This window comes from Chelonia mydas, chromosome 10 (genome assembly GCF_015237465.2).
Source record: "Chelonia mydas isolate rCheMyd1 chromosome 10, rCheMyd1.pri.v2, whole genome shotgun sequence".
NCBI classification, from domain to species: Eukaryota; Metazoa; Chordata; order Testudines; family Cheloniidae; genus Chelonia; species Chelonia mydas.
The window spans coordinates 47000395-47023071 of record NC_051250.2 but is presented as its reverse complement, the minus strand read 5'-3'; the positions used below and the strand labels follow the sequence as shown (position 1 = coordinate 47023071).

The 22677-nt window shown below is 50.8% G+C and overlaps 1 protein-coding gene across 3 annotated transcripts in view; it reads left to right on the top strand.

Moving 5' to 3' along the window:
- MAN2C1 (mannosidase alpha class 2C member 1) overlaps positions 1–22569 on the top strand; it is a 28307-nt gene extending 5738 nt beyond the window's left edge. For 2 of the 3 annotated variants that reach the window (XM_037911491.2, XM_043524617.1), the window contains exons 6-26: positions 258–447; positions 1919–2025; positions 2402–2512; positions 4699–4791; positions 5500–5616; positions 6007–6102; positions 6599–6744; positions 7016–7139; positions 8164–8285; positions 9282–9367; positions 10816–10977; positions 12579–12661; positions 12835–12929; positions 13386–13490; positions 13863–14019; positions 15397–15540; positions 16315–16424; positions 17049–17128; positions 17342–17487; positions 18550–18653; positions 18730–22569. In XM_037911491.2, the coding sequence (XP_037767419.1) occupies positions 258–447; positions 1919–2025; positions 2402–2512; positions 4699–4791; positions 5500–5616; positions 6007–6102; positions 6599–6744; positions 7016–7139; positions 8164–8285; positions 9282–9367; positions 10816–10977; positions 12579–12661; positions 12835–12929; positions 13386–13490; positions 13863–14019; positions 15397–15540; positions 16315–16424; positions 17049–17128; positions 17342–17487; positions 18550–18653; positions 18730–18847 (2496 nt within the window). In that variant the 3' untranslated portion in view covers positions 18848–22569. Of the gene's footprint in view, positions 1–257; positions 448–1918; positions 2026–2401; positions 2513–4698; positions 4792–5499; positions 5617–6006; positions 6103–6598; positions 6745–7015; positions 7140–8163; positions 8286–9281; positions 9368–10815; positions 10978–12578; positions 12662–12834; positions 12930–13385; positions 13491–13862; positions 14020–15396; positions 15541–16225; positions 16425–17048; positions 17133–17341; positions 17488–18549; positions 18654–18729 lie in introns of those variants that run through there. The other variant, XR_006284622.1, reaches the window with a different exon arrangement.
- The last annotated feature ends 108 nt before the right edge of the window (positions 22570–22677 follow it).

Here is a 22677-nt window from a genome sequence, read left to right as displayed (position 1 = left end):
TAACATCTGCAGCCTCTGAGTTCCAAAAAAGCGAGGTGCAGACACTAGGTGAAGGAAACACCACCTTTGGGTCTGTATTGCATCAGGCTCCACGTGTCATTGGTAGAGGTGGGAAGTTGGTAGGACACGGCTAATGGGCAGTCCACATGTGCAGCAGTTCAGCATGCTGTCCATCACCTCGTATAGACTCTCAGCCTGTTCAATATAAGAGTTGCTGAGCTCAGCGTCTGTCTCTTCTCACTCTTGCTCTCCCTCAGGTCCTCGGGGAGGAAAACCAGCGGAGCTTCCAGACACTGTACGTGGCCAATCAGATGGTTAACCTGCTTGACGTCACTGACCCCTCTACCTTCCCTGCAGTGCGTCAGCTCGCCTCTTCCATCTTCAGCCAGAAGAACGGAGAGAGCCAGCACACTATCCACGCTATGGGCCACTGCCACATCGATTCTGGTAAGAACGGGTCCAGGGGATGTGTCCTTACTGAAAGGTTTGTGGTTAGTAGGGCTGGCCAGTGACGCTGGGTTCTGCCAGAGGGGAACGGCTCTCAGGCGAGCAGGCACTGAGCGTTCTGTAGAAGTGATGCTCTGAGCCTCTACAGGAAGGGACTGGGACATCCCAGCCATCAGCTACGAAATGTACGTAGCTGTGTCAGCCTGGCTGGAGATGGTGATTTACCACAGGGCTGAAAGGCATCCTTTTCAAAGGGGCATGTCAAAGCCTTCCATGCCCATTCCTTACTTCCTTTGCCTGGCCCCTAGATTTCAAATTCCCAGTGCGGTTTTCCCTAGTCATGCTATTGTGGGGAAAGGAAGTGAGGCATCCAGGACAGGCAGCTGCCCCGTGAGCTGGGGACTCCTCAGGATTTACAGCCGTGCTTCAATCCATTTTCATTTTAATAGTGTGATTTTCCCATGTCTTCACTCCCCGCAATAGTTGATTCTTGTAAAGGCAGCACAGCTTGGATCCCGGATGAGTAGGGCCCTACTGAATTCACAGTCTATTTTCGTAAATTTCACGGTTGTAGCATTTTAAAAATCTTGAATGTTACGATTTCAGATATTTAAATCTTAAATTTCCCGGAGTTGTAGCAAAGCATGAATATGTACTGAAAAAACGGAAAAATACAAACATGTAAAGCCCTTAAGTCAGCGTTTCTCAAACTGAGGGTCCCAACCCAAAAGGGGGTTGCAAAGCTATTGTAGGGGTGGTTGCAGTATTGCCACCCTTACTTCTGTGCTGCCTTCAGAGCTGGGTGGCTGGAGCATGGCGGCTGCTGGACGGGTGCCGAGCTCTGAAGGCAGCGGCGCCACCAGGAACAGCGCAGCCTTCAGAGCTGGATTCCTGGCCAGCAGCCGCTGCTCTCCGGCCACCCAGCTCTGAAGGCAGTGCCACCAGGAGCAGCAGCGCAGAAGTAAGGGTGGCAATACCCTACTATGCCATCCTTACTTCTGTGTTGCTGCTGGAAGTGGCACTACACTGAGACCTTGGTGCCTGGCCAGCAGGGGCCGCTCTCCAGCCACCTAACTCTGAAGGCAGCATAGAAGTAAGGGTAGCAATACTGCGACCCCTATACAACGGGCTTGAGACCCCCTTTTGGGTTGGGACCCCCAGTTTGAGAAACGCTATGTATTTGTATATACTTTTACCCTATAGTATAAAAGAGTATAGTATAGGGTAAAAGTACTCAAAAGATCAGATTTCACGGGGGAGACCATATTTCATGGTCTGTGACATGTTTTTCACGGCCGAGAATTTGGTAGGGCCCTACAGATGAGGCTCAGTTGTGTCTTTCCAGCCAGGGGAAGGCAGCACACAGTGGGCACTGGCAGGCGTCAGGCTGTGTGTGTATATAAAATAATGGCCATTTAAAATGGAAAAGCCATGTGGCCACGGTGAGCTCAGCCTGCTTCTGTCCCTGCAGCCTGGCTGTGGCCATACGAGGAGTCTATCCGCAAGTGTGCTCGCAGCTGGGTGACTGTCATACGCCTGATGGAGAAGAACCCGGAGTTCACGTTTGTCTGCTCACAGGTGAGTTGGCGTCTTCTGCCCCGAGGTGGGCAGCGAAACTCCTGGAGCAAAGACAGGAGGAAGGTCAGTGCATATTCTAAGGAGCATGGTAAGTGGCTGGGAGGGGGGCTTCTATGCAAGGGACTTCTCTATCCCTAGTCTCCAAGTTGTTTCTGCCATGCTCCCAACCCCAGATGCCAGGTGCAGATTTCAGCCCAAGCCTCCTGCCTGGCAGCAGAGACCTGTCCTGCCAGGTCTGGGACCAGTCCTATTTGCACTGAGCTCCAATGCCTGCTGAAAATTCAGGTTTGCAGCTGCTGTGAGCCAGAAGCTTTAGCCAAATTGGATAATATCTAGAATAATTTCCATGTGCTTTTTGGCTCCGTCTTCTTTGCAGGCCCAGCAGTTTGAGTGGGTGAGGAACTGGTATCCTGGGCTGTACGCTCAGATTCAGGACTATGCCAAAGAGGGACGGTTCATACCTGTTGGTGGCACTTGGGTAGAAATGGTAAGATCACAGCAGCCCTTCTGCACCACCCTCTGAGTCTTGTCTATAACAGATCAGTTACTGAGTCTCAGGTGCCTTCTCTTAACATGTTCTTCTGCTCAGACCCTCAAGGGGAACCATGAGAGGGGTTTTGGAACCCAGACCCTGGCCCGGGGAGCCCTTTCTTCTGGAAGTATAACCCTAACCCTACCATTTGGAACACGAATAGTACCTGAAGACTACTATCTCAGATCCCTACCCTTTGGGACATTAATCCTAGCCGTTGGGGCCTAGCACAGTGACCCCTACCCTTTGGAGACCTAAATGTATCCTGGAGAGCCCTATACTCTGAAACCCTAACCTTCGCCAGGGGAGTCCTTTGCACTGGAAACCTAAATATAGTGTGGGGAGTCCTTTCTGTTGGAACCATAAGGCTACCTTGGGGATCCCTACCCTGTGGAACCCTGACCCTAGCTTGGGGAGTCGTATCATCTTGAATCCTAATGCTTGCTTGGGCAGCCCTGTTACCCCGGGTTTTCAGAACCCACAGCGCTGCAGTGGTAGCTTAACTGTTTCTCTCCAGGCAGTGTCAGGAATAAATCAGTGGGGACACAGCTCTTCCGTCTGATAAATGATTGGCACAAACGAGTGCTTTTACCTAAAACTACTTTTTTATGACGTCTGAAGTGCACACACATCTAAATGCTTCAGCAGCAGGGCTAGAGCATTCCAAACATTTATATTTACCCAAAGTCTGAAATGGTTTTGAGTGATAGCCAGCCAGCCTTCCGGGGGCCCTTCTGTCCAGCTGATGGGGAGTTTAGGTATCGGCTCCTTGCCTGAAGAAAAGCTTCCTCCGACTGCTCCAAAGCATGCTTTTCAACTAAACTCTTTATAGATTTTCTCCAGACAAAGCACATAACTCACAATAGCTTCTAACAGGCTAACAATTTCCCTAGCAACAGCCAATAACAATTCATTATTCTCCATATAAGCAAAGCAGCTTCAGCAAAAAAAAACCCTGATAAACACAGACAACCAGAATCAGGGTCAGTTTTCCATGTTTCCCTCCCACACACCTTCCCATGAATCTATCCTTTCACTTTATCTATCCCAGCCAGTAAAACTGCAGCTTGCAGCTGTTTTTGTTCTGTCTGCCTAAGCAAGGCCAGATTATTTCTATGTGGTGTCCTCGCTTCCAGCTTATGGGGGGCTAAGTGCACAAGATGGCTGCGAGTTATATCAAATCCTGTTCTTTCACAACAGCCCTACCCTGGGAACCCTAACCCTCGCTTGGGGAGTCCTCTCCCTGGGAACCCTAACCCTCGCTTGGGGAGTCCTCTCCCTGGGAACCCTAACCCTCGCTTGGGGAGTCCTCTCCCTGGGAACTCTAACCCTCGCTTGGGGAGTGTTGTCCATTTAAACTCTAACCCTAGCCTAAGGAACCTTATCCTCAGGAACCCTAACTTGGTGAGCCTTACCTGTTGGAACCCTAACCAGGGAGGCCTATCCTCTGGAACCCAAACTTGAGGAGCCCTACCCATTGGAACCCTAACCTAAGCTTGCAGAGTCCTACGCTCTGGAACCCTACTCCTAGCTTGGGCTGGCCCTACCTGATGGAATCCTAATCTGAGTTTGGGGAGCCCTACCTCTGGAACCCTAACCCTGGCAGTCCTACATTCTGGAACCCTAACCCTAGTTTGGGGAGCTCTACCCTCTGGAAACTTAACCCTAGCTGGGGCATCCTATCCATTGGAAATCTAACCCTAGCTTGGGGAGCCCTGCCCTCTGGAACCCAACCCTAGCTGCAGGAATCCTATCCATGTGAACCCTAGGCTTGGGAGCCCAACCCTCTGGAACCATAACGTGAGCTTGGATAGTCCTACCAACTGGAATCCTTACCCTATTCCTACTCTCTGTACCCCTAACTCTAGCTTAGGCAACCTTATACCCTGGAACCGTAACCCGGTAACGCCCTCAGCTGTATTGTCAACACAGCTCTTCCCTTTCCCCAGACCCTGTCACCCTCCCCCACCCCTCTGGAGGGTGTGTCAAGTCCATACATGACTGCAGTGTCTCAGCTGGGAGCTGTATGGATTGGGCCTGCCATGGGGTGCTTGCTACTGGGGTGGCCACTCGCCTTTCTCTGTTGGCAAGGAGTTCGGGAGATCTGCACAGAATTCCTCAGTGCTGCCATTGTCTCCCAGGACGGGAATCTTCCCAGTGGCGAATCGATGGTGCGTCAGTTCCTGCAGGGACAGCGGTTTTTCCAGCAGCAGTTTGGGAGGCTCTGCTCGGAGGTATGTGTTCCTCCTCAGTGGATCCTCTACGCATTCCCTCTCTGTGTGTGGGGGAGGTGATGCATGTAGTCCTTTCCAGAGCTGATATTCCCACTGTCTTTGCTTCATTGTTGGTGGGACATGCTCACTTAGGAGTGATCTATCTAAGGTATGTATGTGGCCCATCACTGGGGTATTTGAGTTCTTTCGATCTCTTTCGTATCTATCCTCATGCGCCCCTGTGGGGTAGGGCAGTGCTGCTATTCTCATTGTACAGATGGGGAAACTCAGTCACAGATAGGCCCAGTGACTCGCCCAAGGTCACACAGGAAGTCTGTGGCAGAGCAGGGACTTTATTCCAGGTCTCCCAAGTCCTAAACTAGTGCTTCAACCGCTGGACCATCCACAAGAAATTCTAGCTGGAGGCTGCTAGGGCCTTATATATATTAGTGCAGCGTACCTCTTCCTACTCCCCAGGCCTTGAGCAGTTCATATAGCACCTACTACCTAGCAATATTTCCTCCAGGCTGGTGGGGACCTGTGCAGGGCATTAGGGCCACAGTGATACGTGGCTGACTGTACGGGGTATCCAGAATTTGGGCCTGTTCCCATCTCTGCCCTTGAGATGTGTGGAGAGATAGGTGCACCCGGATACATTGTCTGAGAGACACCTGAGCAGGTGACGGGGTTGTGTTTCTCTCTCTCGCATGCTCTCTTCTCTACTCCCAGTTCTGGTTGCCAGACACCTTTGGATACTCGGCCCAGCTGCCCCAGTTGATGCGTGGTTGTGGGATACAATGGTTCCTCACTCAGAAACTCAGCTGGAGCCTGGTGAACACCTTCCCGGTGAGCTGGGCTTTCCTGCTGTGGGGGGTGTGCCTGGGTGTATGGGAATCTGCCCAGTGGGCTCGCATGTGACCAATCTTCCTACTCGTTGAACTGTTCCTTCGGCTCTCTGGGCCTACGCCCTCGTTCAAAGAGCTCACCAGAGCTGTACGTGAGACTGACTGTATCAGGTAGTTCATAGCCCACGACAAGAGAAGATTTGGTTTCTGATCACATCGTGGTAAGGTGCTGAAGTATGAAGCCAACAGCTTTGAAAAGTTAATGGTGGGCAACCAGAAGTTTCCTTTCAGTAGCTCCCTGGACTAATGTGCCCCACTCTGGATGTCACTGTGGTGTCCCCCTGTGAGGCTGTAATAGACTCCCCCTTGGTGACATTTTGCTCTCTTCCAGCACAGTACCTTTTTCTGGGAAGGCATTGACGGCTCCCAAGTTCTGACCCATTTCCCGCCTGGCAATTCCTATGAGCTAAAAGGTCGAGTGGAGGAGGTGAGCGATGTGACACGGTAGGCAGATGGGTATGCATCTGTCTTTCTGTCCCAGTGTACCCAGCTTGCAAGGGAATGTCACCGCCATCTGGGCTGTAAGCAAAGGCTGTTGTAGGGGAGCGCCACATGGCGAGAGGTGAGGAGAAGGTGATAGGACGAGGAGGTGGGGGCTTTAGATGTTCGGAGTAAAGCCCAGATTTGTCTGTCTGTGCAATGTGTCAGAGCCTTGAGTTTTTATAATTAGTGGCATTTTAAAGATAAATCCACAGGGGAGTGGGGAGCTGATGAGTCACTGCAGGAGGGCTCTCAACTTCTCCAGCTTCTCCTATCTCCCTGGGCCCTGGTGGATGTGTCCCGGGAGGCAGAGCTGAAAAGAGAATGAACATGGTGAGAAGACAACAAGCTAGTGCCTGATCTTTACGCCTGCAGGGCTCTCCTTGGCTTGACTATGTGAGGGCCTGACACTACGTGTCATGTGTATACGTAATCTCCTCTAGATGCTGAAAACCATGAACAACAACAGAGACAAAGGCCGTGTGAACCACAGCGCCGCTCTCTTTGGGTTTGGAGACGGAGGAGGTGGCCCGACCCAGAAGATGCTGGACAGGCTGAAGCGAATGAGAGACACAGATGGGCTACCCAGGTCTGGGGAGACTCTGCCCTCTCTTCTCGTGTGTCCTTCAGAGCTCAGTGCCGACTGCTGACTCCTGAAAGCTTTCTGCTAACCCCTTTGGTCCTAGCGTTCTGGAGAGCGGGGCTGGAGGGAGCTGATGATTCACGGCTGGGGCTGTTTCTTTCCCACTGGCAATCCATCGACTCATGCTAGGGAAGGAACCACAGGGCTCCTCGTTACCTCTGCAGTGGGCAGCAGCTGCTAAGCCTGTCTTGTCACTATCTGCATTTCTCCCCCATAGGGTTCAGATGTCCACACCTGACCGGTTTTTCTCTATGCTGGAGAAGGAGAAGACCCAGCTGTTCACCTGGATAGGAGAACTGTTCCTGGAGCTGCACAACGGCACTTATACCACTCAGGCGCAGGTTACCACTTGCCCGGGATGGGAGGGGAGATAAGGCAGTGGGTGGAAACTATCTAGATCAATGTTAACTCTGACCAGTAGGGAACGCTTCCACTCTGAATCCACCTCCTTGGTGTGCTGTCGTTGGTGCAATTTGGCACCATAGAAGGACCCGATAAAGACCTTGTGATTCTCTAAAGCTGTGAGCCCATGTAATTTCCCCAGTTAGTCCAATATAAGTTATCAGGACAGAGCCCTGTGTGCTACAGTGATTGGTGCTCTGGCTGCACTTGAAAAATTAACAGAAAACTCCCATTGGCTTGAGCCCTAGTGTAGACAAGACTCCTGCAGATGGTCCGTTTTGAATGCCATTTCTATTAGCCTTGTTCCAGTGTAGACACACTCTGTTTCTAGTCGGTTCCGCTTTCTAGGTCTCCTGCACTGGCACAGCATTGGTTGGTTAGGGTTTTTAGCACTGCTTTTGGTTAATTCAGGTTTTATTCTTTACAGGTCTTAAATCTCAGCTTTAAACTATTTGACAGGGTCTCTTTGAACTGTGTTTGAAAACAAGAGGGATGCTCTTGTTTGAGCCAGAGATGATCTGAAGCTGCTCATTGGATCTTGGGTTGACTGCTGAGCCACTGGGGTTTTCCCAGTAGTAGGAAGGGGCATTCAGCCCTCAGTTTAGTGTGTCTCTGTGCCTAACCTTTGTAACATGGTACAGAAAGTCTGCCACCCAAAGCCCCTTGTTTCCAAAACTGACACGGCAGCACTGGGTGCTACTGTCGATTTAACAGAGCATTGTGGGAAGTACCATCTTTCAGAACAGCTAGCTAATTTCTGAGCGACTGTAATCTCTGCTGTTAGAGTGGGAGGGGCTCTGGAGAAGGAACCCTCAAGGAAAAGAGAATCTTACTGCTATTTGTGAATACGTAATAGATACTGTCTACATCCCAGTGTCTGATCTGATATTTTGCTACAGATGGCAAAAATCTCCTCTGATATAGCTCTTCCTAAACACCTGTTTTCTCCTACTTTGGGATCAGATAAAGAAAGGGAATCGGGAGTGCGAGCGGATACTCCATGATGCTGAAGTACTGAGCAGTTTTGCTCTGACCCACAAAAATACTTTCCAGTATCCTTCCATCAAACTGCAGCATCTCTGGAGGTAAAGTACTTCGTCCGAGTGCCACCATTGATTGGATAAAGCAGCAAGCATGACTGGAGCCCTGCGCTGATACAGAAATGTGGATCTGCATCTGTGATAATTAACTTGTATCTGACCTGCAGTCCGCACTCCCCCTTTTATATGCATTTGTATCCGCACCCTACCTCACTGGTAGAGCTCTGCGCGCATACAAAAATTTGGATCCGCATCCGATCCGTGATCTGCAAAGATGGCAAACAATACAACTGCATCAGTGGATGCAGATATCTGCGGTATAAAGTGGATAACCGCAGATTTGCAGGGCTCTAGTGATGAGCACCCTCAGGTATATAAAAAACAAGCAGACACAGTGTTTTCATTAGATGAGATCGTAACGAACAATGTATTAAGTAGCAAACCAAAAAATAGCCTCATTCATTTTTAGCGTAGACCAAACCCCAGACAATCTCACAACAGACTGATTTAGAAGAATTTCTTTTATGGACAAGTATGTCATATTTTCCTGTATATCACAGGTGATTAGAAATACCCCTCTGGTCCTCAGGAGGCAGAACTATTGTGTGCCACAGGCAGAGACCAGGAGATACTGAGAAGCCACCAATGCCCAAGGTTACTGCCAAGGCAGGGAATTGTAGGAACAAGTACCCCCCAAACCTGTGCCCAGGGAATCCTCCCAGAAGAAGGCTAGGAAATGCCTGGCTCAGGTGATTGCTAAGAGAGCTCAGGGCCGGCGAGCCGGCAGCTCTCTCTCTTGTCTCCAATAGCAGCAGAGCAGGGTCCAGCAGAACTCCCGTTTTTGATGGATGGAATGAAAGTGGTGACCTGAAGCCAGAAGTTACCATGTGCATGTGAGAACTGTCTGACTATTGCAGTCCCCATCAGCCGGCTGCAGGATACAAAGGGCTTTGTCCTCTAGCATGAGGGTGGCGTGGTTCATTCATAGCGATCCTAATCCATAGCTCTCTTCTGGTTCTTGCCTCGGTCCCCTGGGCTCAGGCTGCTACTCCTGAATCAGTTCCATGATGTGTTGCCGGGCAGCTGTATCCAGCTAGTGGTGGAGGATGCCATGAGATACTACGCAGGTGAGGAGTGATTTGTGCTAAGAGGCTTTTCATGCCAAATGGGTTGGGTTCATTGTAGCACCCTCTGTCAGGTGGGCTTTGAAAGGTTTTGTTCCTGCTTTCTGATCTGACTCCTCACCTGGTTTGGTGAATGTTTGGTTGTGGTTTGGTTTTGTTACAAGCCTGAGAGGCATCGGGGACTCTACACTGATAGATGGTGCTCTTGGTGTCGGTAATAACTAACGGGACCTGACCTGATTTCCTGCCCTGCCCATCCTGCTTCCAGTGAGGCTGGTAAGAGGAAGGATGCATGTAGTGTCCTGGGCCGTGGCCCCCCTGCACTCAGCCAGTCTGCATTATGCCATTTGTCAATATCCAGAGAACACAAGTCCCAACTGTGTCTGGTTACACAGTCCTAGTCTGGCAAGCAGAGACCTCCCCCTACAGGTGGAGACTCCCAGGAGCCCTGTGACACTGGAAGAGACCGTGCATGGGACGGGCTGGTTTGAGCAGTGAGGACAGGGAGGATTGTTGGGAAGGTGCTAGGAATGGCTGCAGAGGTGCGTCAATTCCAAGGCTAGATGGAATCATTGTGATAATCTCACTGATTCATAGACTTTAAGACCAGAAGGGACCATCATGATCATCTAGTCTGATCTCCTGCACATTGCAGACTACAGAACCTTACCCACCCCTTCCTGTAGTAGGCCCCGAACCTCTGGCTGAGTTACTGAAGTCCTCAAATCATGATTTAAAGACTTCAGGTTACAGAGAATCCACCATTTACACTAGTTCGGCAAGTGATCTATGCCCCATGCTTCAGAGAAGGCAAAAACTCCCCAGGGTCTCTGCCAGTCTTACTTGGGAGGAAAATTCCTTCCTGACCCCGAATGTGGAGATCATTTAGACCCTGAGCATGTGGGCAAGACCCATCAGCCAGACACCTGGGAAAGAATTTGCTGACCTCCCGTATGACACAGGCCAGAGAACTTCCCCAGAATAATTTCTGGAGCAGATATTTTAGAAAAAAAAATCCAGCCTTGATTTAAAAGTTGCCAGTCATGGAGAATCCACCACGACCCTTGTAGGTTGTTCCAATGGGTAATTACCCTCACTGTTAAAAATGTATGTTTTATGGCCAGTCTGAATTTGCACGGAAGATGGAGGAATGTTAGGGTGGTGCAAGGAGGGAATGCAGAGTTTAACTGGAAAAAATGCAGCACAGAGTTAAACACAGCAGATGAATGGAAGGGAGTTGGGGGAATTAGGGTTAAGAGTAAAGAGAACTTGCTTAGTAAGATTAGGCATGAATGGGGCAAATGGACAAGCAATTCTGAGGACAGTGTTTACTACATCCTTTCTCTCTCTCCGTGGTCTTTTTGTATGTCTCTAAAGGGGCTCGCCAACTTTTGGGTGCTCTATAATTAATAATAGTCTGCTCTGAACTGAAATGTCTTTTCTTTGCCCAGAAATCCGTAGCGTGGGTGGTCTCCTCATTAAAGATGCTGTTCGGTCCTTGTTTGGAGAACTTTTGCCGACTGGTCCCGAGACAGCAGAAAGCCTCCTTGTTCTGAACACTTTGCCCTGGGAACGGACTGAAGTTGTCTCCAAGACTGGAGCAAAGACCTTAGGTGCCATTGTCCTGCCTATCTAAGGACTTCCAGATCGTCCCCCGCAAAGCACAGATGCACCCTAAATCTTCTGGTGGGAGGGACAGGAGCAGATGAGGGGAGGTGGACCAGGAAAAATAGGCCAACAAAGTGATGGCTGGCTAATTCCAGTCACATGGAGGATACGGAACCATTGCCTTTCGCACAGCTGAGAAGGACATTGGCTTATCCATTATCTCTAGATCAGGGTTCTCCATGATCACTGTTCCCTCTAAGCGGTGTGTGTGTGCATGCACACAGATCCTAAACCCCGCCCACATGGCGAAACACCATGCGCACATTAGTCCCTCATCCCGACTGCACATCGGTCGGGACGCCCTTTGTCCCAATATCGGGGACCGCTCATCATCACCGCCAAAGTCCCAGGGCTGGCGTGGCGGCGATTCTTGGGGCAGCTCCTGGCGGTGCGCCCGCCCGCTGGCAGTGCAGGCAGCCCCCAGGAACAGAGGCGGAGGGGGTCTCCATGTGCTGCACCGGCTCCCTCCTGCCCAATCAGAGCTGCAGGGGCGGGGCTTTTAGGCACCGGCAGTGGGCAGAGAGCTCTCTGCTCCCCCCGCCCAACCTGACCTGACCCTAGGAGCCAGAGGGACCTGCTGGCTCTTAGGATCGCTGCACACTGCCGGCGCCTGCAAGCCCCGCTCCACGGCTCCGGCAGCTCCCATTGGCACTTTTCCCGGCCAATGGGAGCCATGGAGCTTGCGCTTGTGCTGCGCCCACCACGTGGAGAGTCTGGAGATACCCCTTCCCTCTCCCCTCGCCACTCTGACCCTAGGAGCCAGAGACCTCCCAGCCGGGCTGATGAGTGCAGCAGGGAAGGGGGCAGGGCATGATGGAGTGAGTGTCTGGGGAGTCTGTGAGGCTGGGCTGTGAGGTGGTGGAGGGCGCTGGGCAGTGGATCATTTGGACGTGCTAATGTGTATTAAGAGTTACCAGTTGGTTGGAGGACTGATAGATCTGGACAGAGTTTATATTGAATGGGCAAATGAAAAATATCGCAGGGAAAAACAGTAAGGTTAGTTTAGCAGTCTTTGACAGTTCGACCAGTAAGGAAATTAAAATGCATTTGTAATTACAGTACATATCTTATTCTTGGCTGATAATCATTTATTGATTTTTTTTTTTTTTTAGGAAAATTTTAAATTTAAAAAACAAACTCTTGTTTTTCTTTTTTTACTTATGATGTCTCTATCTGAAAACCCATATAAATTGACACAAATTGCAAATTAAAACTTTGTAAATGTATAAGCATTTTACTTGCTTGGACGCATTTGCCTCATGGCGCACAAATTTGAACTCGGCTTCAGAAATTCGCACAGAAGAAATTTTTTGCGCACCCGGCCCGTCAAAAATTAAAGGGAACATTGGCCATGATCTCTAGAAATAGGCTCCATCTCCCTCAGCACCACATGGAAAATTATTTTTATGTGGGAAGCTCCTGGGCATCAGAGCATGGGGGAGGTATTTCCTAGTGAAGAGGAGGCCCAGTGGCACGGAGCGAGAGAGAAGACATCTCTTAAAGGGCAAAGCGTTTGAGTGAACCGCTCTGCCTCTCTTCCTTTCAGCCTTGGTGAAGGTGCCTAGCATGGGCTACTCTGTCGTAGAGGATTCGTTAACACCCCCTCATCCCGTGACGGTGACAAAACAGGTGAGCCGCCCTGTGGGGTTCCTCACTTGTACATCAGAAAGCTCCACGGGCAAAGCTCCCAAGCAGGATTTGCAGCACCATTTTCAGTAATTTGTAGCATTACACACACTAACTCACTCTTTGGCTGATGCGGAGCCTGCGCTCTCTCCTGATTCTTTCCTCTTTCTCACCAGGCGGACGGCTCTGTGACCATGGAGAACGGGGTTATCGCGGCTCACCTGGACTCCATGGGGCGTGTGGTGTCGCTTCGCTTAGTGCACTCGGGGAGGTATGATGATTATTCTTCGTGTTTATTGCAGCTGTGCCTGAGGGCCAATCCAGATTGGGGCCTCATTGTGCCAGGCACTGGGCAAAGACGGGAGCAAATGGACCCTGCCCCAAAGAGCTGACGGTCTACGTTGTTTTTATTTAATGTTCGTAGAATATGGATCTGCTGTCACTGAAACCATCTCCAGTGATTCCACAGACCGGGTGTGAAATCCAGTGGGGACTCATTTGAGGCCTCTTCTCCTCCTCAGTTTCATCATAACTAAGGCTGCTTGTGGGGCTTGAACCTCAGTCTGCCAAATGAAAGGCTGGTTCATTTCTCCCACCAGAGAACCTAAAGTGGCAGGTGTCTGTTTCCAGGCTGTTGGAATGTTGTTTCAGGTCACGGAATTTCTTGTGTCATCCACCGCAGCTTCTTGTTCCATCGCTTATCCTCTGCCTCCCTGCTTTGTTTCAGAGAGTCAGTCCAGGATGGTCACTGCGCTAACCAGTTTGTGATATTTGATGACGTTCCCTTGTACTGGGATGCTTGGGATGTGATGGATTATCACCTGGAAACCAGGTAGGTGAGCAGTGCATTGTGGGTACCGGTACTTCTTTAGGACCGTGCAAAGATCTCTGCCTCTTGGTTCTTTGCTACTCTGGGATTGTAGCAAAGAACCAAGAGAGAGGACAAAACTTCTGCAGTGGAAAACTATGTGCTTGTTCTTTCCAGTGCTTTGTGTCTAGGGGAGTAGCGTAGAATAGTATAAGATTACACAGCACCTGGGAGGGGTTCTAAGAATTCCTCTGGTGAGAAAAACGGAGCGTCAGGTGGGTGGGCAGTATCCCTGCTCCCTGCTTGTCTTCCAAGCGTAGGAGCCAGATGTTAACCTTTTGAACGCATTGCTGTCACCCCCTGAATCTTAATCCTTATGCTTGACATCTGTTTTAGGAAGCCAATCACAACCCTTCTGAAGCCTCTGGAGATTGTCCTGGCTGGGGGCCTGCGAGGAAGTGTGAAATTCTCTCTGCAGATCAGCGAGCGGAGTGTCATCACCCAAGAAGTCATCCTGGATGCCATGTGTCCTTATCTTCGATTCCTGACCCAGGTTTGGAAAGGCCTGTGCAGTCTAAACCCTCCTTATACAGAGTGCTGTGGTGGGAGGAGAGAATCCCAGAAGGACGAGTGCTTTGCAGGAATGGAGCATAGAGGTGGCAAAGGTGTGGATGGCCGGGGTGAGGTCCAAGGAAAGGTTGCATTCTAGGCAAGCCAAGACCAGAACTGGAGAAGAGTCAAGAAGCAGCCAAGATAGGGAACGGTCGTAAGCAAAGACAGGCGCGCCTCCTCACTGGAGGCAACACCCAGAGCCTCTGCTGCCTCTCCTGGATGCCCCTATTCCCACCAAGCCTTTACTGCAAATAACGGGTGGCCAAGTTTACCGACAGTCTGAGCTGCATACGACAATCTTCAGAAGTTTGAGAGCAGGGCATGTCTGCTGGGGCTTGGGGCTTCAGCCCCACTCCTGCTGAAGCCCTGCGCCCTGGCAGGCATGTCCCATGGGACTTGAGCTCCAAGACCCCCCGCCCTGCTGGGCAGAAGCTGGAGGTGACATGGGGAGGGACGGGACACGGTGGGTTACGTGCCCCCCAGATATTTGCCAGGGTTTGCTAGCCCCACTCGGTCACATGGTGCTGCCAGGCCTCATCCCTGCACAGCAGCTGCTGGAGCCGGCAAGCTGGGAGCTGCGGCCGTGGGGAGAGGCAGCCGCACACAGCTGGGAGCTGCAGGGAGAGACAGTGTTTTGTTGCTGCCTCTCCCCACGGAGCCAAAGCAGCAGCCCCTCGCTGCAGCTCCCAGCTATTTGCTGCTGTCTCTCCACAAGGAGCTAACACCTGGGTGCTGCAGGTAGGGGCCACTGAGGGTATGAGGGGGTGTGTGCCTGGGAGGGCATCACTCAAGCTGTTGGGGGGGGCAAATGTTTAAATTTTGCCCCCCACCCTCAGCAGGTTCCAGTCATCTCTGGCAGAAGCCCTGAGCCCCACCACCCTGCCGCAGGGCAGAAGCCCTGAGCCTCCCCCGCTTCTCCTACCCAGTCTGGTAGGGGCAGAATGGGGGGATTCAGTGAGGTGCATTTTAACTGTAAAAGAGCCTCATGTGGCTTGCGAGCCACAGTTTGGCCACCGCTGGCGTATAACGAAGCACTTTGGAAGAGCTTTGGGATTGTTTAAAGCCACTGGGATGGATTGATGTGATCAGGTTTTCCCACGTTCAGAGGCAGGAGAGTACAGTCCTAGGGCCAGTTTTAGCCCTTGCTTGATACTTTCCTGCTGTTGCCCTTGAACCAGGTCCCTGTTGGGTTGGGCTAACGAGCTGGCAGACAATGGGGAAGCGAGCACAGGGGAGCCGCTGCGGTGAAGATGACGCCATCTTTCCTGTCTCCCACACAATGACCTGAGCCTCCTTTTGGCCGCCCGGTTTGCTCTAGGTTGACTGGAACGAGGCTCACCGATTCCTGAAGGTGGAGTTCCCGTTGCGGGTTCGGAGCATGAATGCAACGTATGAGATTCAGTTTGGGCACCTGCAGAGGCCGACGCACTGGAACACGTCCTGGGACTGGGCTCGGTTTGAGGTAGGAGGGCAGCAGCCTGGGCCCTGCCGCTGCCCCAGCTCTCTAGGTAGAAATAGCCCTGATAGATGGACACCGTCCCTTCTTTCCCCACCCCGCGTGCCCTCTGAGAACAGCTCGCCTCGGGCCACAGCTGCTTGCTGAACTGCTGCAGGGATAGGCTGCCTCCTGGGTGGAGGGGAACCCGGCAGGAGCAGATTCCCCGTATCCCAAGAGAGCAGCACTTTAAGCAGGGACCTCGGTGAGAGCAAAATCTTGGGTTGCTGTGTCGGCGCCGCTGTTCAGATCCATCCCAACCAGGGCGCAGATACGGCTTTGTACACTGACGTGGCAAAGTACCAGCCTCCCACGGCCCAATCGCCAGCTCCCTCCGGGCGATCCAGGCGGGGGCTGAACTGCCTTGGAATGGCCTGTGGTTTGCCGGCCTGAGGCAGATGAGGCTGCATTTCATTGTGAAGTGGGTCATGCAGTTCCCCAGAGCTAGGGAGTTTGCATCCCGGCCTCACTGCAGCTGCTGGTCAGTTTGGTGATGGAGCCCGAGCCGCCTTTCCTTCATGGGGACTAGCTTTCCCGTTACGCTCCTGATTGGTGCACCTAGGCCGTTGACAGGGATTGGCCCCAGTAATCTCTGCAGAGCCCAGGGGGCCATCGGCTGCGTCCCCCAGCCACCCCTTGTGTTCTTGATCAGTGGGACAGTTTGTGTAGCACCCACCTTGCTCCACAAATGACCGTCCTGGGTGACAGCCCCCGAATGCCAGGCTGGTTGTTTTCCCCAAGGTGTGGAGTCACAAGTGGATGGACCTGTCTGAGCACGGCTTCGGGGTGGCACTGCTGAACGACTGCAAATACGGCGCGTCAGTGCGCAAGAACGTGATGAGCCTCTCGCTGTGAGTGGGCAGGGGGGCGGGTCTGGGCAATAGGTGCCTTGGTTTTACAGTTCTGATCGCTGGGGATGCTGCAGTCCCGTGTGCGCTATCGTTTAACTCTGCAAACGCTGTGGTCTGCACCCTGTATATAGCAGCGGGATTGGACTGGAAGTGGAAGCCCTGGCGCATACTGTGCTTTAGAATGTGTCCCATTTATAACGGGATCCGCTCTCTGCCCCGTCCCGTCAAGTACAGAGGTTTTAACCCTTTCCTGCAGCGGTCAGGAATGCATGCCGCTAAGGATTGCCTGTCATTGATCTAGTTATTGATCTAGAGAGCACCTTGCTCTCTACAGTGGGATCAACTTCTTGAACACTTTGATCCTAGTGTTGGGTCAGTGTTTGGTGACAAGTCAAGTCAGAACTAGGCCTCTGGCGTGTGAGTGCAGTGGTCTTGTGGCAGGAGCTCCTCCTCCAATGGGGCCTGACTGCGGTGCAGTTTGCAGGGGTCCCTGCTGCGTGTTGGAATGGCAGGGTGGTTTGACACCGGCAGTGTGCGTGCACTAGTGTTTAAAGGGAGTGGGGCTGGTTCTAGGCACTGCCAGTGGAAGAGGCTCCACCCCCTTAATCCGCCCTTCTCCTCCAGGCTGAGAGCGCCAAAGTCACCAGATGCCACTGCAGATATTGGACCCCATCAGTTCACCTATGCCCTGATGCCTCACAGGGGTGAGTTTCGGGGGCTGAGCAGCACAGCCCTGATATGCCCCATAGGAGCCTGCCAATTCATGAAGGGAGCATGTGGGCAAAGAAGATCGCCCTCTCCTGGTGTGGGGCAGCGGCACGGCGACCGCTCCCCTCTCACTGGGGACGGCGCCGTTGCTGTTTCTCACTGTGCTGTGCGCTTAGCTCCTGACAGCTGCTGTTGTATTCTCTGTGCAGGTTCCTTCCAGGAGGCGGGGGTGATCCATTATGCCTACAACTTGAACTTCCCCCTGCACACCGGGCCAGCTGTGTCAGCGCAGCGCCCAGCCTGGAGTGCCTTCTCTGTGCACTCACCAGCTGTTGTGCTAGAAACCGTCAAACAGGCACGTGCCCCAAAGAGGGACGAGGAGGGCGGTGGTGTGTTGAAAGACGCCAGCTGCACTATCTGCAGACACAGAGCACTGGCAGCTCTTGTGTTAGCATTGTGCATTGTTACAGCAGTTTGGATTGACAGAGGCCAAGTGCCTTGCAGGAGAGTTAGCTACAGCTCTCAGTCCTAGTCCAGTGATTGGTCCTTTTCATTCATCCTTAATCTGCCCCCGCCTCCCAGGTCTTTGGCATTCAACTGAGCTGAGCAGGAATTTCCCTACACTGACAGGGCAAGCAGTGTGGGCTAGTGGTTATAGCTGCAGTCTGCGAGTCAGGCAGCCTGGCTCGCTCTTTGGACTTGGAGGAATCGCAGTAGCCAAAATCTTGAACCCATAGCAGTGGCAGCTTCTCTTCCATTTTTGGGCACGCAATTTACAGTGCCTTGGGCCTGATGCTCAGAGTTGCTGAGCGCCCACAAATCCAGCGTACTTTGCTGGGTGGGGATAGGACTGAGCTCCTCTGGAGATCGGGCCCAACATGAACACTCACAGTACAGGCATCTAAACCCAGTGGCCGCTTCTGGGAATTCAGGCCTGGATGGGCTGAACAATTCCTGGCTGTGTCAGTGCTCTGAGGGCTCTGGAAGAGAATTGCAAAGCATTACTCCTCATTACAGCCTCCTGCAGGGACTTGCAGAACTCAGAATCCGTCTGTTCTAAAAGGGGGCGACCCAGCCAGGTTCGGAGCTTGACCTCTCCCTGCTGGCTATCGTCTAGTTGAAATGGTGAACCAAAGCTGCTCTTGAATACTGATTGGCAGGAGGCACCGTGCCCTCTAGGCAGCATATGCTAGTGGCTAGAGTACTGGACTGGGGCTCAGCTGACCTGGGTTCTAGGCCCAGCTCTGCCACAGGCCTACTTGGTGTGTGTCCCGTCCCCTCCCGGTGCCTCAGTTTCCCTGTCTCTAATATGGGTTAATGATCCAAAGGGAGGGCGGGGGTGGTAAAGCATTTGGAGATCAGGTATCATTTGCCATCTGGCTGATCCTGAGAATAACGTTTCTCTCTGTCCATGAAGGCTGAGGACAGGCTGGACGGGCTGTTAGTCAGGCTGTATGAGTCACATGGCAGCACGGTGGTCACGTGGCTCCAGACCTCCCTTCCTGTGAAGGAAGCAATCAGGTAAGTAGGTGGTGGAAGGGGGAGGCCACATATTCTGGGGCTTCACCTTCATCCTCTTTTCTTCTTCCTTCCCCAGCTGTGACCTCCTGGAGCGGCCAGACCTGAGCAGTCATCTGCCACTGGAGGAGCATGGCCTGAAGCTTTCTTTTACGCCGTTCCAAGTGCGCTCTGTCCTCTTGATCTTGAGGCAGTAAGAGGACTATCCTGCTGGCAGCCCTGCCCCTATCCCGGCACCAGGCAGAAATCATTGTACTCGGGGCGATTCACTAGCTTCTCAAATCATGGACACGTCGATTCCAGCACCACAGCTACACAATGGGGGTAGTAATGAGTTGCCCCTTCTCAGTGTGCGCCAAGGGGGGGTCTCAGGGCAGAGCTCAGCTGCCTCTGGGCTCAAGTCAGCACCGATTCTGAGTGTAAATGCCTGACTGGTGGGCTACGACCTTAGTAACGTCGGGGGTGGGGAGATCTTGATTTGTGGGGGGAAGATCACAGAGCTGGTGTTGTACTGGCTTAACCCACTAGTGAACATCCCAAATAGAATCCTGTCCTTTTCAGGGGAGAGGTGCTGGGGTTTGATCCTTGATAATGGCAGAATCGGTTCCTTTTACTGCGTGCCCTACAACTCCTAACCGTCCTGTGCTTCCCTGGGTGGGGTTTTCTCCACAACACTAACAGCGAGGCGCTTTACTGTTTCTGCAGACGTGGCTTCTTTGTGCCTCGTCTTTCTGTAGAAACTGAGCATCAAACACTGAGTCACTTGCTGAGTAAAGTGGTGACTGTTTGACTCTTGCCTGTGGCATCAGAAATGGGGCCGCTGCTCTTCACTCAGACCAGTGCCCGGCCGCTAATAAAATCCCTAGTGTAGGAGCCACAAAGCTTCCTAGGCTCCTAAATCCTGTTTTTAGGCTCAACTGTGACCCTCAAAGCTCCTGTTCGGCTGCCGTCCAACCCTGCAGGCCCCTCCGGTTCTGCAGTGCGTGCTAGGGTTTCTGCCTCTCTACACGCAGGCTGTTGCCTCACTCGAGGTGTCCTACCTACCCCCTAGAGCGAGTGAGCCATGACCTGGTGTTCCCCTAAGTCACAGGTGGGGCCAGTGGACATGCTCAGAGGCTGTCTAGCTCCACAGGACAGCTGCCGGGGGGGACTTCACTTATCAGCTGTAGCCCTGTGATTAGACTGCTGGGAGGAGACCCTGGTTCAAGTCTCCCCTCTGCTGGATAAGAAGAAGGGATTTGTGCAGGGATCTGCTGCCTCTCAGGTCAGGGGCCCTGAGCCTGGGATATTCTCATGTAGTCTCCCTCAATCTCTCCTATTGAGGTTTTCACTTTAATTAAATAATTGAATAATTAACAGGGCCAGAGAAAGTTAGAATGACTCTGCTTGGGGCACTCACCTGAGAGGTGGCAGAGGTCTGTTCAGATCTCTTCTCAGCTGGCAGAGGAGGGACTTGAACCCCATTTGTCCATGCTCTTTTGTGGAATTAGGCAGCTTCTGAGTACCCTTACTGGATCGGGCCCCGCTTGTGACTTAGGCAGCCGAACCCCTGTTTGCTCCTGGTTTGTGGATTCCTACCAAAGATAGGTGCCTTCCACCAGCCCAGACTTAGGGGCTGAACTCAGAGAGAGGGGCAAGGCTTAGCACACTCCTCTTGCTGGCCTCTTCCATTGTCTCCCCACCTACCTTACTGGCTTTATGCATTGTTCTCAAAGGCACCTGTCTCACCCCATTCACTGTGAAGGCTCCTACCGCAGGGTTGTTCCTATGATTTTCTAGGTGTCTAAAAGTTAGGCATTGTGGTGCCTCAGACCCTTTTGTGGATACAGGCCTTAGGGCTTTCAGTATCATTATCCCCACTTGACAGTGGGAAACTGAGGCCCGGAGCAGTGATGTGGCTTGCCCAAGTAGTCTACTAGCTAGGACCTATGTTGAGCACTAAGGGGTAACCCATCAGCTAGAAAAATGTTCTTGCTACCACACTAGGCACCTCTCTGGTGCTCATCACCAGGGTGGATGGAGATGCTGGAAATGGTGCAGTTTTCTAAATCATGCAATATTTAAATGTTGGGCATCCAATCACAAAAAGAGCCACACTTCATAGAAAGGTGGTTTAATTTTGACCAAAATTTGCAGAAAGCATTGAAATACAATTGGTAATGGAACTAATACTCAAAGCAACCCTGGTTTGGAAAGATTGGGAAATATTTAGTCCCCCCAGTGATATATTTTATACATATTCCTGTGTTGTTTTGCCTTTGGTTAAAACAGAAGTCTGTGGTCACACAACATTATGAGTTTGTTTGTACCATGTATTACATCAAAATATGTGTCATTATTTGTAGAATGTACTAATTTGAGAAAAGGTTTTCCGTCTGTTATTTTTCTGAAGTTATGCAGATAAAACCCCCTACCTCTTAATTATAAAACATAGTTTGATGTTATCTGCTCTGCCAGAGACACACGTGAGGAAGGAACATGGAATGGAATCTGTAAGGCTAGGGCAGAGAGTGTAGCCTTAAAATGTAGACTATTGCAAACTATAATCATGGCTGTTAAATGGTTAAGACAACATGCCACAACATTGGCAGGGCAAATAACAGAAACAAAGAAAGAGTTCAAAGAAGCAGGGGAAGCCACAGAGCCCTGGAATGCTCCCGCTCTCCTAACCGGTCAGCAAGCAATCCAGGAACAGAATAAAACATTGTGGAAACAGCTGTAAAAATCTACAAAAAAAGAGAGGTGCTGTGCCATTATACATATTGGTGGTCAGCAGGCATCAGGTAGCTACCCTGTGCCTGAAGAGTGGGAACAGGAATGAAGAAAGGTGGCCCTAGGAAAATGAAAAGATGCATTAACAGATGGAGTTGCCCCAAAACAGTTAACTGAAGCATATAAGGGCACTGCTGCACTCCATGTGGCATGCAGACAAAAGCAACAGACACTGGCACGGGGTGGGGGGAGACAAATTGAGGTTTTGCAAGAGCAGGTAACAACCCCCACTTTCAAAGCCCAGATAAAAACCAGGGGTGCAAGTTCCCAACTGCTTTAACCCCTAGAGCCACGCTCCTTGCTCATGGCTAAAAATATAACCACCTTTCGCAAATATTTTTACATACCAGTTAAGTTTTCCTTTATCGCCTTTCTCAGTCTGCTAAACTTGCTGCTGCTGCCAGTACCTTAAGATGACTTTATAGAGTTAATTTCTCTTGGCTCAGGTCTCGCTCCCTTCCTCGGTTGCTCTTCATCCCCTCTTCCCCTTCCTCTCCTCACTTGGTCTCTCTCTCTCTGTTTTAAAAGTTACAGGTTTTACAGAAACTTCCAAAACATAACAAAACAACAATCAAACAAAGAAAAAAACAAGGTAAACATTTTACTTCAAAAAAAAATCCAGTAAATTAATAATTTTAACCCTTCAGGAATGCAGTTGCTGGAATTACTCCTAACTTTCTTGAATTATGATTGCCAAGCAACAGAAATGCACATTCTGCTTCTAATCCTAACCACTCACTAATATTTGAAACATGGGCGTTCCTTATTACCACATAGCAGAGTTTTAAAATAAAGTTAATATAAAATAACGGAAAAGGCCTCGTTACTGAATTAATACAACAACTTTTGCAAATATCAATTTGAATTATTATTTTTATTAAATTAAATAAGGTAATAACTTGCTTCTTTAAAGGGCTAACCATTTTGTTTATTTTTTGAAATATTTTTTTATTTTTGTTTGTCTTACCTTGCGTAGGTATCAATAAGAATTCTGGCGCCACTTGTTTTTAAGTGTAAGTTTGTCACGTATGCTGCCCTGTGTTGTACGTTATGGGTGTAACATCACTTTTTTTTAAAATTATTTTTATTGCAACAAAAGTCAATTTTATACCTTTAAAAAAATTTTTATATATATATATATATATATGTGGTACCACATAATATTAATACCATTTTTTTAAAGTTCAAAAAGGTCTGTTTATAAAAATATGTACGTATATTTCTGCCTCAACAAATAATGCAATTAAAAACCAAA